This window comes from Lingula anatina, chromosome 5, assembly GCF_051362555.1.
Source record: "Lingula anatina isolate TDL-2025a chromosome 5, LinAna3.0, whole genome shotgun sequence".
In the NCBI taxonomy this organism is placed as follows: domain Eukaryota; kingdom Metazoa; phylum Brachiopoda; class Lingulata; order Lingulida; family Lingulidae; genus Lingula; species Lingula anatina.
In genome coordinates, this window is record NC_141771.1 from 7,882,281 (window position 1) to 7,901,169 (window position 18,889).

At 35.7% G+C, this 18,889-nt stretch overlaps 1 protein-coding gene across 1 annotated transcript; it reads right to left on the reverse strand.

Annotated features, from left to right (window-relative positions):
* Positions 1 to 1,055: 1,055 nt before the first annotated feature.
* LOC106169298 (all-trans-retinol 13,14-reductase) lies at positions 1,056 to 17,115 on the reverse strand. The gene is made up of 12 exons (XM_087013187.1): positions 16,833 to 17,115; positions 13,861 to 14,043; positions 12,826 to 12,935; positions 11,580 to 11,717; positions 10,970 to 11,162; positions 10,417 to 10,617; positions 9,292 to 9,411; positions 8,662 to 8,788; positions 7,092 to 7,222; positions 6,326 to 6,492; positions 5,817 to 5,976; positions 1,056 to 5,559 (listed from the first exon to the last, which is right to left on the reverse strand). The coding sequence occupies exons 1-12, from the start codon at positions 17,038 to 17,040 to the stop codon at positions 5,402 to 5,404; spliced, it is 1,896 nt and encodes a 631-aa protein (XP_086869313.1). The 5' UTR covers positions 17,041 to 17,115; the 3' UTR covers positions 1,056 to 5,401.
* Positions 17,116 to 18,889: the final 1,774 nt, after the last annotated feature.

An 18,889-nucleotide genomic window follows, 5' to 3' on the forward strand; every position in this document is an offset into this window, starting at 1 on the left:
TTATCATTGCAAGTGCATGACGACAGCGACAGCAGATGGCGACAACAGACGCAAGTGAGAGCTATATGAACAGACACATCTGTATCTGTACATAAAAGTTTACTATCGGTGATCAATGTGACAATTATGTATTGCTGATCGTCATTTTTGTGGTACATTTGAACCGAGCGTCGGTGGAGCGTGGACTGCCATTAATGCATGTAAACAACTTCTACTAGTTTATTATGCGACTCAAATAAAGTCGACATGCTAAGGTATAAACTGAATTAATCACTTGATCAGCCATTAAAGAGCTTTAGACGGCACCTATCTTCAAATTTTGGTCGTAAATTTGGTCTACTTGTCTTACCTGCTCATCGACCACTTTTATTTACAGCACAGAAAGGAAGCAGAAAAAAATTCGTTCAAATAATATTTTTCGGTTAATATGAAACGATTTTCATTTTGCTATTTCTCCGAGTTATATTAAATGAAACTTATGGTGTAACAAAAATTATTTCAAATCCATCTTTAAAGGATGTGATGATTTATGTACTTTTTAGTAAAATGTTTTCAAAACCTTTTGGATACAGAGCTTAAAATATATGAAGATAGACAAAAACATGAAAATCAGCTTTAAATAATGAAATTTCAGCATAAAATATAAATGGGCGAACCCAAAAGAACAACTGGGAACACTAAACTTGTCATTATTTCATAATTTCTTATTGTTGTTTCACTTGAGGTTCACAACTTGCTCTGAAGCAACCCTCTTCGACTAGTTCTTATTAAATCTGCGAACGCAAGGTAACAGTAAGTGTATCGTCACGATAATATAGGCATTCTTGACCAACCCATTTCTATTTCAGCGACGTTCATGCATATTAAACGGTGCAGTAACATGTAGTACATACTCATCTGGGACTGCGTTTCACTAAATAAGTCAAAGATCCTTTTTTTGCTCAGACAGATGTCAACATCAGCACACTGTTTCGTTTCACAAAGAATATTTAAGGCTTCTTCGTTTTTCAGTTTTAAAGATAAATCCCAAAGAGCAAATTGTGCTCCTCTTGAAGCAAGTTTTACTCTCAGCTGACTTTTATTGTGGGCCGATAGTTCGTGATACGGTCTTACAATAATTTTAGCAGTCTAAAGCCAAGCTCAAAACTAACGTTTGTGAAGAGGGTCCCAGTAAACGATCCTTTAATGCCATGTTAACACAGTAAAACACAACTAAACAATTACACAATATAATAAATAACCATTCCGAAACCAATCAGTGACTTTTAAACCCACTCAGGTGAACGATGTCAATACCTCCCAAGTATAGCAATAATAATAATAATAATAATAATAATAATAATAATAATACTGCATGCAAATACAAAAATGGTGCCGCCTTCTCGTGTACACCACATCCTATGATTCTGAGCCTTCAGCGGGCTAACTGGATCAAATTTGATTTGCTGCTAGGTTCTACGTCATTTCTCAAGCTGTGTCAACAAAAAGGGTAAAAATGTTCACTCATTCAGAAAAAAGCCCCTGTTGTTGGTATATTGTCAATGGTATAGACATTGTTAACGCCAAAAGAATACACGATACCATAATAGGTTATAACCACTACTTTTTACGATTAAGAAAAAGGGTCTTCCACGGAAAAAGGTTATTCCATTCTTGGTCCAATTCACAAGGAATGGTATAGAGGGATTCGGCGCGAAGAACGACCATCAAATTCTTTTTAAGACTCAGTACTTTCATCGTTTCACGCCCTTGTCTCGTCCTACACGTAGTTCCATATCCCAAATAAATTTTATTTAGATGACATTTTTAACAGGTTTCTTTGTTTCAACTAGTTCGCTTTACAAGTAAATTTCGCGTAACATTGTTAACGAGTCCACCATCTTTAATAGGTGCTTGAATCATATGCTCTAAATATCTACAAAGATAAAAGACGACAGAAATAGCGTGACCGGTCCCTTTATCTGACTGACGCAGCAGTTTCAGGCCTACCCAACTACCAGACTCGGCACCGAATGATCCTGAATTCACTGGTAAATCGGACCACACTACCCGTTTTCAAGGTGTGTATCAGTACGCATTTCACAGTATCAGACGCGACACCGCTCTTGCCTAGTACGCGATGTGATAGTGACGATTCTCAGCGGGGTTGAAAAGCATTGCATCACCACTCAACATTTTTTCAGGGTATGATACTGTGTAATGCGATCTGACACACACCTTGAAAACGGGTAGTGTGGTCTGATCTACCGGTGAATTTGAGGATCATTCGGTGCCGAGTCTGGTAGTTGGGTAGGCCTGAGTTTGGTGATTCAGTGGAATTCAATAACCAAACAGAAGCCCACGTCATCACTTCACACTACATGTACGCATATGTTCTTGGTCTGGTTTTACAATTCCGATGTGAATAGCTCTCAATGTATAAATGTATATCACTGACAAGTCACTTTACATAATTTTAAATAAATTTTTGCGCTTTTTTTGATAAAGAAAAAATTACAGAGAAGTTTAACTTAGGAGGTAGGTGCCAGTAACTGCAAACCTCCTTCCCAGTAAACACAAACATGCCGCGACCACGTGGTTTTTACCAGTCACTTGGTAGCCACGTGGTCCCAACGTGATTTGTTCACCGGGTTGTAATAACATGTCATAAATACTGCAAATATAAATTATTAGACCTCGAACAGAAAAACATATAAATTCATCATCAAAACCGTGCTAAGTGATACAACCTCATTTTGAAGTTTCCCATACAATACTTACAAACAAATATAGTGGCAATGTGATGGAAAATTTACCCAAGTGTGAGATCAGCATTCGTTTTTAAAGCACTATCCTATGTTTTATATGACCTGTTAGCACAGCAACTGCTGTGATCACCATGTTGTACTTGCCATCTTTACAAGACAGCCAAAGTTCAAAATACAGTGAATCAACATACAAATGCTAATGATGTTTTCTAGAATATGCACAATGTAATCAACATGTTCATTATCAAGGAAACAGCCTTGAAAAAAGCAAAAATTTAGCGAATATCTACCTTTGTGTGACGTTTGGTTCTTTTGAAGGAAGGACAATGGTTTCTGGACTCTGCTATAAAAATTAACATTTGCTGTTTTAATAAAAATGTAGTTTGCCAGCTAAGTAAAGCCATTGCAAAACGTATCATTGAAGTTGCATATCAAACAAAAACGCATCTTAATATAGTACATAGTCATTTTTTTCGGCGTTTATCTTTCAAGAGTGAGGAAAATTAATAAATTAAAGAAAAACACAACCTTTCTCATTTAAGCGCCAGCAGAGATCTGGCTTATCATTTCTTTAAAATATGAAAACATCTTGGTGCTTCAACTACTGGCATTGTGTCACTCAGCATAGTCTTAACAATGTGTCCATATTTACAAGACAGTATACATAAATATATAACAAAATGGCACTGAAAACCTGAGCGCAAACAACAGATCTATATCAATTCAAAATTGGCTCTTTGACATTATTAATAAATGTAGTTGGTAATTTCATAGGAGAGACCAGAAAAGAGGTCATATGATACCAGAGTCCCCTCTCCTGGATATCCCCATTTAAGTTTTACCCTAATATTCCATAGTTGTTTTCGAAAGTCCAGAAGGATCTGTACCATCACACTCATATTCTAACAATATCTGGATTTTTTTTTTTTTTTTTTTTTTTTTTTTTTTGGGGGGGGGAGGGGGTAGACAAAAAGATTGGGTTTTCACACCTTTTTGAAAAACTGGAGGATGTGGAGGGGAGGGGACAATTAACGATTCTGTAATTGGTGTAGATGGAGCAGATTCCTCTTTCTTGATCTGCCTATGTTGAGTATCATTAAATTTTCAAATTCTGTGAAATATTTGCATAACAAAGGTGAGACAGCATATGTCACAACGTGAACAAAAATTGCATGTGTATAATTAGACATCCTAACAATATGCATATATGTACAAACTCAGTATGTGACAGGTCTGCATATGTAGCAGGTTATACAAAAAAAAACAAACAAACAAACAAAAAATAACGGTGCCATAAATAGCTACAAATATAACAAAAAGTATCACAAAACAAATACTGAAACAGTAATATTGTCATATGTGCCAAACAATAATTATTATAAATCACAACACTGTTGGCAAGACTTTCTTTACTAAGTGTTCTCCAGAACCCTTCAAATTTGTTAAATAATCTCCTGTTCAACTACCTGAAGTTTAGTATTTGCTTTTTAACATTTGAAAATTTGAAAATTGAGCACTTTTTTAAAAACTATGTCAACTTGGTAATTAACCTAATAGTAACTGAGACTCTATGCCTTTTAAGAGGAGTTTCTAATTAAGATGGTTCCACTCAGTTCAGCACAACATGCTTCAGCAGGCCATTCCATTGAGATTAGACCACCAAACAAACAGGTCTAATCCTTCTGTAACCCACTTCACCTTCACTCCAAGGTCAGTCTGGTGCAATTAAGAAAGTTTCCTTTGAAGTAATTTCAGTCCGAGTCAAAACCTATAAAGTCTTTAGAACACAGGAATCTCATTGGCCCAAGGAAGAAATTGTGGCTAGTATATATATATTACCAAACAAATTTATATATTTTACTGGCCTGGCTTCAGTTCTACGACTACAGGCATTTGGTAGGGCTCTTGCGGTCCTGAAATTGCAGTGTATCACTCTATGTATATACTGGCCTGCTGACGTAATTGTGCGTAACTGACAGCACTTGACTAGAAACATGACTGTAGATGGCAAACAACCAATAACACAAACAATATTCAATGCCACAAATATGCAAAATATACAAAAAATCCTGGAGCACTAAATAATGATATCAACAAATTATTGCAATCTGAATTAATAAAGTTTGGCTCTCACATGCCACAAACATGCAAAATTTACAAAGATTCCTGGAGCACTTAATAATTCTATCAACAAATTATTGCAATCTGAGTTAACAAAGTTTGGCTCTCACGTAATACTTAATACATTGTTAGAAAAAAAAATCATCAGTATCCATGGGGGACAAAATCTCTTTCACAAGCTTAAATATCGCAAAGTGAAAATAAAAAAAAAGCACCAATCTGTGTTTGTCCAATTGAGTTGCCCCAAAGAGGATGGCAGACACCATTTAACAAGAAATGAGCACCAACAGAGGAATACTAGTCACTTGTCTCTCCATCTTTTCCTCTTGTATATTTTCTTTTCACTCCCATTATCTCTCTTCTCCACTTATGCCTGATTTTTCCTTATGCCTAATTTTCCTACAAAACTAACAGACACTTTTTCTAAACTTTCCTCTTCTGTCAAACCACCTTTATCCTTTACTTCTTCGTCCATTCATTTCTCACTAATTTATACAATGTCTTTACCCATTTCTCGTTGTTTCAGTGCGCCTTCATTCCTCCAACTCGATCTCTTTTTTGTCTCTCTTTTGGCCGAAGAGCTGCTTTTTGAGTATCAGGTCAATGAACACCAGCCTGTTCAGCGCAGCAGAGGATGCCAGGATGCCTGCAAACAGAGCGCCAGCAAACCCACAGGAGAAGACATCTTGACCTGAATTATATAATGTGGGAATTGAGGAAATTTTAAATCTGATTACACTGAAGCAAAGGAAGAAGGAAGAGAGAGAGAGAGAGATCGATTTCACATGCATTTTTGAGATAAATGACTCCCATTTTCTATTACTCACACACAATGACTTAACTTATTTATTGCTACGCAATTCATCATCCAACTCACAAGTTTATAACTTGAAGAAAATTGAATGACCTTTTTAACATGACACCCTGGCTGTTTCCCCATCAACTTACCAGTCAAGATAAGGCCTGGTATATCTGTCTGTGCCCTAACATGAGAGGTCATCTCAGGTGAGAACCTTGAGAAGTCGTGCTCCAGTCCGTAGATCTCACCCCTTGGAGTACCCAAGTAGAACTTGTTGGACAGAGGAGTGCCAACGTCAAAATACTCCACCTAGGATACAAGGTGTGAAGAATGTATGGTACGTCTTACAGAAAGCCAGTTGGGGGGGGGGGGGGGGGGGGGGGGGGGTAGTAAAAGTTGCTGTAATATGATTTCTATCTGAAAAACAACTGGTAGCAGTATTCAAATTTGCATGCATCTAACACACTTGTACTACAGCTGTTATAGTGCAATTCAAATTCAAATTTATCAATTTATATCAACTTGTAATGTATTATCTTTCAAACTAGCTCATCTTTCAAACCATTATAATTTGTTTTCCAAATTACTTTTTCTTCTTTTTTTTCATAGCCTAAAACTTAAAAAAAATAAAAATAAAAAATAACCTCCTGTATTTTACCTTATCTGCCAACTGAGGAAACTTCCTCAAACACTGCTCCCATGCCTGATCAGCAAACTTCTTCTTCAAGCCTTCGTAGTCCTCCCCTCTGTGCATGATCCTCTGATCCTCCCACCGGGAAAACCACTCCCAATTCACCAGGGTGATCACAGTGCAAACAGACTGACCTAGAAAACAGTTGAAATAATTTATCATTTTTGTCATTTTCAAACAAACCTCGAATTTTGAGAAAATTATTGGCTATGATTAATAATTATTTCTCATGGTATGGCGTAAACGTGAGTCACCCAGTACAAGCTATCTAGATTCTAGTTAGAGTTAAAAGGAAAAACATACCAACACCACTCCCACGTTGGGTAGTGTGGATATAATTATTAAAGGTGTCAAGAAAATTAGTTTTAGGATTTGAAAGCAGCAGGATAATTGTGGGGCAAAGAGATTTTCATTGGAACCAGTCAATGTGTTTTGTGTTGAGAACTGTCACACCTAACACATTCTACATGCCTTTATATTAAACAATGCTTTTCCAGCACATAAAAACACCTACTAGTCAAACTACTTCCATGTGTTAAAACTGAAATCTAGAAATATTTAAAATGTCTCCCACAAAGATAAACTTTAATTCATACAAATTCTATATCATTATGCTACTGTTTGATGTCGTTGTTTGTACTCTCTCTCTCTCTCTCTCTCTCTCTCTCATGCACACACACACAAATCAGATGGAATCATTAGGTTCAAGATAATAGTTATTATAATAGTTTACCTGGGTATCTCTGTTGCCAAGTTGGATCTTTAGCTGAAGGAAAAGATGCAAACACTATGGGGGTCTCGGCTGTGCAGGCTTCTTGGGCTGTCATGGCTAGATAGTCTGTGAAACTGCGATCTACATCATCACTACAACAAATATGGATAAAAACATCCTTTATGTAAACATAGCTATTACAAACAATCCTGAACCCCATTATACTTTAACCTTTACAGCTGAACTGCACTCAAGGGATTGGGTCCAAATAGCAAACAGTTCTCACTTCAATCAATATTGTTTCATTAATTTGTCTTAAACCCTGTGATGGGAAATCATAAGAAAATGCTAAGTTTATCTAGTCTGAGTGCTACTTTCACATACAAATAAATTCTCTAAATAAATAAAATCAAACTGAACATCACACATTACTGTAAAAATGTTTCCTTGATTACAATAATAAATAAATAAATAAATTAAAATAAAAATGATGACAATAACTGTTAGATACTGTACTCCAGATCAGCGAAAAATCAATAACAGTATGAAATAGCATCTCTGCAGCATATTAAGGTGATCTCAGCAGTTCTTCTCTGGCATTGATTTTTACCCACCACACTACATTAGCCCAGTGAAAACTAAACTAATTCCAGATACTCACTGACAATTAGTGACTCGTGATGAACATTTTCCATTTCCTAAAACATTTCCTATCATTAAATACTAGGCAGGAAAATCAACATGAAGTCTAGTATTTTTGAAGACTTGGTAATCAATATTGCCACAATCAAGTGATAATTAAGAAGAGGTAAGAGAAAAAAAAATGCTTTCAGAAATGGTTATCACAAATCGGAAAGAGCCAAATTAATGTCACCAAATAATCTGACTGCTCACAGAGGAATATCAAATTCAGAATCTGTACAAATTGGGCACAATGATTTATTTCCTTAAATATTTAAGTTTGTCTGGAAGGTCATAAACTGAAACACTTTAAATTTATTGACTGATTAAACATTTCATCACTGAATTAATCTTTTAAGTTTTTTAGTGAACAATGTCTTAATGTGTTTTAGTTACTTTTATCCCTCTTATATAGTGAATGCACAATCCAATTTTTAGTTGCAAAATTGATTATTATCATTATTGTTATTATTGTAAGTCCTGACCATAATCATGGTTTCATCTTTTCAACACTTATTCTCATTTAAATTTTATCTTATTATATCTTACTATCACTATATCATTTCACTTAAAATTAATTATTATGTATTTATTTATTTATCAATCTATTTAATATAGTCCCATTATTATCCCTGCATGATGAAAACATCAATACTTGCTACCAGCCAGTATTCAAGAATGAGAGCTCCAAAGAAAAGCACCTGTCAAACAGCCACTACATCATGTACTACATTGCTGCTGTATCGCCTCTCACCGTTACAGTACCAAGTACTTCCTTATCCTTTATCTAAGATCAATAATACACACCCTACCAACTTGGTGAAAAAACAGGTAGATATGGGTATAATTCCTATTGAAATCTACATGTTAACTAGTGTCTCGGTTCTAAATAATCCAAAATCCTGTTTACCTTGAATAGATGAAATGATTCGCTGGAGACAGCTTCAACTCCTCAGTCGTCCCCTTGAGACCAACAAACAGCAGCATGGCCGTAGCACCAGGTTTTTGAGCTAAATCTCTCAGTGGCTTGTAGTACTCTGAAACAGAAAATTTAGAAATAGGACCAACAGGGACGAGACTGCCATGAAGTGAAAAAGTCTAACAATATGGTATGGGATGCAGGGGGCCGGCTGCATGGATCTCAAAACTGATATTTTTGGCTCCCAAAACATTGGACATGTCATTACTGGCATGTGTTGTCTACTTCTGTTTTAACATGCCTTAATAAGAACTTGAAATAAATAGGAACAGTCTTCAAAAGTCAAGGCACCCATGCAATTTGATTGTTTTTTTTTTTTCTTGCCACTTGAACTGGCGAACAGCTGCCACAGTAAATGAGCAATAGAACAAAGGAATTATTTGAACATTGAGTGAATGGAATGAAAGAAAAAAGATGATTGAAAAAAAGTATGCAAAATATTAATTAACGAAACAAACCAGAAGTAAATTCTATATATATAATATATATAATATATATATATATATATATATATATATTATTGTATGAAGCAAAAAGGAATGAAGAAGAAAATAAACTCACTAGACTTGAGCATTACTTCTCTTGGCAACAGTGACTCAAATGTGTTCCATAATCCTGCATCAGAGATCACAGTAGGGGCAAAGATGTTCACTTCCTCCTTATTCTTTGTCACACACACACCTGACGGACAAATCAAACAATATGATAAGATACCTGTTGTTGCACAGCATACTAATTAATATCTACCAGTAGTCTAGGTCTCATTAAACACCTGGTACCCTACTGTTGATTGAAAATATTAAGCTTATTGGTAAAACCAAGAATGATACTTATGTGCCACATGTGGATATACACATAAAATAATGAAAAAAATAGACAAATTTCAGTTTTCACTTCGTTAAAGTGATAATAACTCTTCGTTTCGGCCAAATAATGAATTTTCCTGGAGTAAACAACAATTTTCCCATACTTACCAATGGTTAATGAATCCATTTTTACATTCAAAGTTAGTCCCTGGTTTTTTTCTAAAAAGTTTGGTTTTTTGTTAAAATCTCTTAAGAGATTTTAACAGAGTATAGCCATCAATGGAGGTCACGTGGTCTAAAGACAAGCTCAGATATCAGAATAATAGCTATAACAGCCGTTTTTGTGGGAAAACAGAATATATTATACTTTTATGAGTAACTCACAATGTTTTTATTGTGAAATACAGATTTCATACGAAGAGTTATTATCCCTTTAAGTTATTAGTTTATTTGATTTGCTTATAATATCTAAACTATTTTAATTGTGTAATTTCATCATATCTAATTTATAGATAATATAGTGTAATCTGTTATGTAACAAACTGATATATATATATATATATATATATATATATATATATATATAAAATTTGCTGTAAATCAGAATTTATTTGAACTGCAATTTATGGCATTAATTGGTATCACGGTCATACTGTTAATTCATATAGGTTACTTCACTGACATTTAAAATTCTGCCACAAATATTTTACTTTCAGTACTATTGTTCAGAAACTTTACCTCCAACTATACAACATACATATGCACACAGACATGCACACACATTCTCTACATCGCACTAGTTTCCATGAGACCATCTTGATGAAAAATACATGGCAAAGGTGCAGACTGGAAGCATAATTTCCTTGAATTAACATCTCACCTGTGACTTTTCCCTCCAAATCTAAGAGTATTTTACTGACAGGTGCCCTCACCAGCACCCCTCCTCCAGACTCCTCTATGGTGGGGATGAGACAGTGGGCGATCTCACTAGTGCCCCCTACTGGGTAGTAAGAACCGTTCTTCACAAAGTGGTTCAGCACCGTAGCATGAGTAAAGAAGGAGCTGTACTTCGGGAGAGTCCCTAGAATAAAATAGTTATTACATACTGTACATGCCCAAATCAGTAAAACAGTGGGAATTTAGGTGCAGAAAGCATGAAGAGAATTTGGCTAATCATAAGTGTGCAAAGTAAGTTCTGAAAATCACTTCTAATCATACCGATGACATTTAAGACATACATACATACAACATAATTTATCATCTGAAATATTGGTCAGTGTATAACAAGGTGTAATAACAATTGCCCTGTATTAGATTGTAGCAATTTACAGGAAAAAAAAAAAAAAATATATATATATATATATATACTAGTATATATATATATATATATATATAAATTGTCGGTCATTACTAACATGGAAACAGTATCTCACCATAGTCTGCGAAGACATACGCAAAGACAGTCTGAAGTGTTTTGTTGTCTGTGAGCCCCTGGATAACATCCAATGTATTCTTTTGGGTCAGCAAAATATACCTATTGATGAGTCCTGATTTTATGAGCAGCCAAGACACCCAGGTGGGCAGCATTTTGAGGATGCCGCAGGGCCAACTGTATGCACGGGCCTCCTGAATTGAAAAAACTATTAAAGGCATGTCGTTCACCCCAGAAAACTTAAAGGGGAGTCTAGTGTTCTTTTTGGCCAAAATTAAATGGATTTTTTCTTGGGTAAATGACGATTTTTCCAACACTTGCCAATTGTTTAATAAATCCATTCCGACATTCAAAGTTAGCCCATTTTTTTCTAAAAGTTTGGTTTTTGTAATAATCTCAAACCTCTTAAGAGATTATTACGGAGGTTTAGCCATCTATAAAGGTCCATGTGGTCTGATGACAAGCATAGATTCTAGAATAAACGCGATAGCTGCTCATTTGGTGGTAAAATTAATTGTATACGATATAAGACATCACAACAATATTCAGTATTACTCAGTTAAACAGGATAATTTATATATATGTTATATTATCAGGTAAGTAGAACTTGCCTCCAATAGATCAACAAATCCACATATTGCCTTCTCCTCCTGTGGGAAATGTTGAAGCAGTGTTTCTTTATAGCCCTCAAACCCACCACCAACTATTGGGATTTTGGTCGACCGAGTCTTGGAGGAATCCACATGGACCTGAAAAGGGCAGACAATGTCACGATCAATATGAGAAGCTGAGGAACTGAACCAGACTTTTTAGCTCAAGCTCTTAAGGGCCAACCATTTTATCATCATTTTTAAAAGTCTGTAAACCATTTTCTGGTGGGGGAGAAGAGAGTAAGTGCCCTCTGTACACTTTTGGAAATATAACAAAAATGATGATTTTCACCCAAAGGGGTGTGCTGGCTAAGGTTTTTAACCTGCACCTTGTACTCTCTGAAGGCTGGGGAAGGTTTGGAAAGTCTCATCTTTGTAGACTTGTGAAAATGATGATAAAAATGGATGTCCCCTTAGTCAATATGTTAAACATGTTAATTATTTCTGCTTGTTATATCGCACCTTCTCATACACAAGGCTATTTGATGTGAATCTAACATTTTTTACCAATAAAGACCCATGCCCCTATCTTCCATGTACAAATAAATTGTAAATTTGCCATGTATGTAAACAAAGCATTCAATAAAAATGTTATTCTACTATGAATGCAATGTAAACATCCCATTGTGAATATTGTGTGAATTTTCTGCACGCCCTGAAGCATATAATTTACTGTGTGCATGCAGGTCTTGGAAAGAAAATGATATTTCAAAACCAATCTTTATTTCTTGTCCTATTTTTAATAAAAAGCAAGCTCACAACTTGCCCTTCAAATGAATACAGAAAATGCTGCTTATGCAATCCCATTTATATGAGATACATTACTACAATTATTTATATCGATGGTGACAAAGAGAGCACAGGGTTATAATCATCCTTCGGCAGCATTATTAAGATAAGAAAGAAAAGAAAAGAAAATTTATACCATTTCCTTCTCTATCATTGGCTGAATGATCATTGCCAGTTAAGATGAAATTACCTACATGTAGCATTTTGAACTGTCCAGCCATCATTTGGACGGCCACAATTAGTGCTAACATCCCACTGCTTTGAAACTTTCATGCTTTTTTATATTAATTCTAATCGTGAGGAATCCAAATATCACACTGATAAAAATGCTAAAGCATTTCAAGATGCTTATGGTAAAAGCAAGGGAATAAGGACCCCTCCCCTCTCCTCACTGGTTTTTCCCACATGAAATACCTACATAATCAAAGGTATCTGACAGCTTGTGCCACTCTAGATTGTTGTCTGTGAGGTAATCAAGAAGGAGCCTCATGTCACTGCCATCTTGCATGCCCCCAATGTAGTGAATACCTGGCAATGAGAGAGATTATAGACATAATGAGAGAGATTATAGACAGAGGTATTATAAACAGTATAGTTACATGACTACAGAAAAGGCAGGGTTTCAAAAAATGGGCCGCAATATTCTGTTTATCCTTTCAGCTGCCTTAAATATTGAGGACAAACATGCAGCCATCTTGGGGTGTTTTGCGTTTTTTCTGTAGGTCTCGGATAATTTTCCTACAACCTTTACTATTGTCAGTAATTCTTTTGTAATATGCTTCAAGGCCAAAATTCCAAAGGTGATTTTATATAGCCAGCACACTGCATGAAAAAAATTAGTCTTTAAAAAGCCCCAGATACACGAGTTCTTTGGAAAAAAAACACCTTTCAGTTTCTTCATTTATAAAATAATAAAACTTGTGAGAAAAAAGTTAAATATTCGATATTATCACATGAATACACTCATTGTAAATGGGCATACTGCATTATTGTCCCTCACAGTCTCACTGCTGCGACAGAATGATACAAATCAGTCACACGTTGTACTGTGCATGTATACAGCAAGGATGTACATATGTTGCATGAGATTAGGTTCACTATTACATAAGAATTCTGATTAGGTTTTAATCTCTCAGGCATTGTTGTGTGTGTGTGTGTGTGTGTGTGTGTGTGTATATATATGTATATATTGTGGGGAGAGGTGCAAATATATGGTAGATATAATGAAGTGATAAACTGCTGGTATTACAGACATATACAGGTGACACATAACTGCCTAACACCTTTTAAGTCACATAAATTATGATCTGACTAAAACTGTATTGTTTGTGTGAAAAGGAAGTAATCTAGCCAATACATGTAGCTTTATAAAGCTACAGTCATGTAATACAACACAATACAATACTATAAAAAACAATACAAGAAAATATAAGCCTGCCATTCTGTCGTTTACCTGTGTCAAATTCATACCCCTTTTCGTGAAATGTATGACAGCTACCGCCAGCTTGGTCGTGTTGTTCCAGGACAAGAACTCTCTTGCCTGCCTTAGACAAGATGGCGGCTGAGGAGAGACCACCGATTCCGCTCCCGATCACAATGGCATCTAGATTCTGTGGGATTTTCTTTGTAGCAAAACCTGAAATTGATTACATCTTGCTGAATTTTTTATTTGATTTTGTAAAGAGATTTTCTTTGTAAAGGAACCTGAAATAGGTGAAATGGCAGAGTTTTAGGGTGCATTCCCAGAGATTTAGAGCGATCCAGAGATTAAGATTTAGATCGACCTAACTCCCTGAAGGTTCACCCTAAATTGCACTCAGCCGAGCGCACACCATAGTTAATTACCTCCTTACAGCTTTTAGTAGGCGGGACAGAGGCTTAAGCCGGCTAAGCTGACAGTAATCTAGTGAGACTTCCCATAGGGATAGATCGATCTAAAATCTATGGGAATGGGGTCTTAGACAAATTCTTCCCTTCCAAGGTTTTTCCCTGAGAGACCAATCCAGACGTCATCTGGAAGGCCATTTACCTAAGAGGACAAACATTTTTTTAAAATGTTTCTTTCAGTTTTTTAATTCTTTTTAATAAGTATATATTGGAATTTTATCATGATTTTTAATTATATCCATCAAAATTCTCATTTCTATCAACTAGTGATTTTATTTGACTGTGTCGTTATGCCTTTGTATTTATCCAACCCTTTATTGGTTGTCAATAATAATAATAATAATAATAATACAGGAACTGTACAGAAAGGAATATCAAACTACATACACCCATGCTACGATATTATCTACCAGTAATTAAGCAATATTTAACTGGGTATGATCAAAATATGTAGCAGATGGATGAACAAGATTTTACATACAAGTGCAAGCTGGCATGTACTCTGACAGAGAGATATGAAGTGTGACTACCCTGTACTAAATGTTAATTACATGTAGATATTTCAAAGTCACAACATATTCTGACAATTAGGCCATGTAATGTACTCAATTCTGGCCACATCGAATCCACTTAAGATCTACTGGTATGAGACCTTATAATCTTACAAAAATATATTTAGAAAGGGGTTTGAATTTTCAGATTTATTACCGTACACTTATTAATTGCTGTATACTAATTATTGTGAACAAGTTCCCTTAGGTAATTAGCATAATTCCACTCTGAGTTAATCATCTGTCCCTAGGTTTACAGCGTGTATTCATAGGCATAGGCATCAGCAAGCTGGGGAGCCCAGATACTGGGGCAGAGAGAGCTTAAAACAAAGACTTCTCATATGAGCACATAAAATCTTTCATTTAGCATTGATCTGCAAACAAATAAAGGAGATCTTCCAATGAAGGAAAATTCCCATCTCTGGTACTGCGTGGAACAAGGGAAAAGATTGTTTATTACTGGGCAGGCAAAGAAATACTACCACTGATCCATCAGATAGCACATTTCATGTTCAGATCTTTAAGAAAGATTATATATACAATTTATATCTATAAATCTTGAAAGACTGTTGGTGTTGGGGTAAGATACATTTATAGTTTTTAAAAAAGAATGCCGATTGCGTAGCAAATGGTCCTTAATAGGCAATTTAACTTCAGCATAACTCACTTAATGTGGCATTAAAAACCCTCCATGGTTTCTCCTTCAGATACAAATGTGAGACTTGTTAATTTTTAGCCAAGAGACAAGGGTTGCCAAATGAAAGGCAAAACAGTATTTTAGCCACACAAAAACGGATGTTTCATTTGCATATTGTCTCTTCCTCCAAGACATAAATAAATAAATAAATAAATAAATAAATAAAATAGAGCACTTTGGGCCACATAAAAAGTGCTGAAAAAAACCATTAAAAAAATTCACCTCCCATCTTGCCATTTATTGATTGCAGTGAAATAAAAGCACAGATGTCTACTTCTATCCATAACTCGACAGGGTTCATTTAACGCTCTCTCTCCCTCCGGGCTCATTGCTGTGCTCAGATCAAGACAGCTGATTACTCATCTTCATATTTAAAAAGAAAATTGCTTTTTTTTTGGATCGATCAACACATAGATATAAATGAGTCTTTGCATGTATTTCATTCTGCATCTATATAAATATTTATGGATTCATTTCTTCCAGCATTTATACATATATTCATTTTATATCTCATTCCTAACATTGTTTACTTGTGTAGTTTGCTGTTAATTATTAACCCATTAAGTAATTTATTTGCCAATTTAAGTTATTTATTTACTACACTCACTCATTCTGGGACAACAACTCACATCTATCTAGTTACATATTTATTATCAAAAGAACAAACAAAAACACAAACATCAGGGATCAATATAAAAACAGTTCTAGGTCAAAAATTCCCCCTCGTCTTTTTGTCGCTCTGATCAATGCCAATACTTTCCCATGCTGTTCAGCAATATGAAGCATGCAGCTGTTCTTACATATATCGACCACAAATGTGTGCTTGGCGTAGACTTTGCACTGATATTCAAGTTAATAACGTGCAGCCGTTCAGTAACAGTACGGGGCAAGACGAAAAAAGCCCGGTAGCAAATACGAAATAGGCTACAAATACGTTCATGTATATTTATCGCATCTGTATAAGAACTGGCACTAGATCTGACTATTGAATCTTTATCACATCCACCAGTTAGCATGTCTGAGTAAATGAACCACAAAATTTTATTATGTACGCAAACGGGAGATCGGATACTGTAGCAGCTACGGGTTATTTAAAGTTGCACTTAAAGCGGCACGGGACATGCCATGCATGTGGCACGGACGTGTACAATACATGCAGTATAATTTCGTCAAAGAAAGAGCAGTTTTATCTCCAAGTCACACATGTCTACACCACATCCGTCAGCTGCGCTTGTCACTCGTTGAAAAAAAAAAACACATGCAATATGATGCTAATTACAACACTGTTACCTTGTTTTAATATCTTATCCTTCGACGTTCGATCTGTCAGACGCGCCGGGCCCTTTCTTTTGCTCGTCGCTTTCTTAAAGGGGCTTGGTGCGAAGCCTGACGTGAGGAAATAAGCCACCGGTATAAAAAGCCCACAGAAAATGGTGAAAATCCCTGTTAATATTGGATAGTCGGCGACCAGAAGGATGGCCTGATACAGGAAAGCCATCGTCAGTGTTGTGAGAGTGAGAGAGTGCAGTACATGGAACACATGATGATTGGACGAGTCCAAGTGGTAGGGGCGAAAGGTTACAGTGTCTCTCGCTATCTCCGCCGAGATAATCGGCCGTGAATCCTGTACAAGATTAGTCGTCGTAGGTTACAGCCGAGCGAATCAACATTTATCAGAGTTTAGTATACAGATGTTTTATTCCCCTACTACCGTGTATGTACACTGTTCTCTTTTGTTGAAAGCGCCGTTCGGAATATATAGGCCTATATTTTGATTTCTTACGTCTTCACTCATTTTGAAAATAAACAGAAAAATATTTATAATAAAAATGACTTGGTCTTTTTTTTAATTGTGAAATTAGACTACTAATCCTTCGTGAAAAGCATTTAGAGCGAATTGGAAAAGTTTAAAATTTAGAGAAATAACTAATTTCTGTGTCTGCGACTCGAAAGAGATTGGTCAGAAAACGGACCAATGGACCCTACACAGTGTATAAGGCGATGGTTCCAGGAATTGTCTCGCGCCATAAGTCCACGACCGATTTCTTGGAAGTCTTTTGTGTAGGTCTATTATTAGTTATTGTTTGCATTTACGGTTTATTTATTAATTTTTAAAGTAGTCGAGTAGAAAGTCATCAATGAGGTCAAACTTCAGTGAAATTTGACTTATTGCTTTCAAGGGGGAATCCCATGCGTTCAACCTCATACAACAACAAAAATCATTAAACATACTGGACTAAAATAGATGAAATATAGGATACTAACTACGTTACTTGACCTATTTTTACTGTAACACAAATCGTAAACAACGGCCACGTGGTGACATTTACAAGATCATAACAGATAAGTGAGCTGTGCTTAATATTTGTAAATAGATGCAGAAATGCGCAAATAATGAAACGGCATTAGGCGAATGCAACATATGCACAGTCGTAGCTGATATAGTTGGGGTCATCTGTGTAAACGACTGAAGGGCTTTGAACAAACTGGTTTATTTTTATTTAAAATTAAAGCGAATGTGAAGCCTAGCTATGTTGAAGGTTAAGAGATGGACTTTCTCAGATGTCGAGATTAAACCAGATTTGGTTGGTTGGTTCTATAGTTTGCAGATAAGACTCTGCGCTGTATACCAGGAGCAGTACGCCTACTGGTAATTTGGAAGGGGGATTTTAAAAAACTTTTTTTTTCAATTTTATTTTCACTCTTTCTTTCTTTTTTCTTTATTTCTTATTTTCGAGTTTTTATGTTTACCCCTTTTGACCGAGAAAGCCTAGCTATTTGGCATTAAAATCTGAATCATGAATATGACTGATTAATTTTTTGAACATTAATTAACCGAAAAAATGAAGATTCAAGTAAACAAAAAGTTGTTGAATCTGTGGCAGTGAATCCTGCCAAACTGATACAGGGGCCAAATTAGCTTAGTTATTTTACTGGATCATTAATTCATTTGCCTTTATTGTAAAAAAAAAAAAAAAAAAAAAAAAAAAAAAAACTACTAGCTGTAATCAAAATTATTGAATTAATCATGCTACTTACCTGAGCTTAAATGAGACCAAGAAGAGAAAAAGATTGCCCGAGGTCAGCAAGTAACTAGGTTAGAACAGCTGCACCTTTGAAGGTAGCAATCGGGTCTTCGTAAAACGTAAATATACACCACCCGTCAGTTCTATGGCCTTTAATATAATATAGCAAAACATGCATACGCGTCCTATATAGGGCCTACTTTTACAGGCAGACTGTGCCTTTGGGTAGGCCTATATGATTATTATTTTCAGCCAAGCTCATCCGACTTTTTTTTCTCAGGGCGGGTGAACTTTTAAGCCTATGTATCTCGCTCATAGATA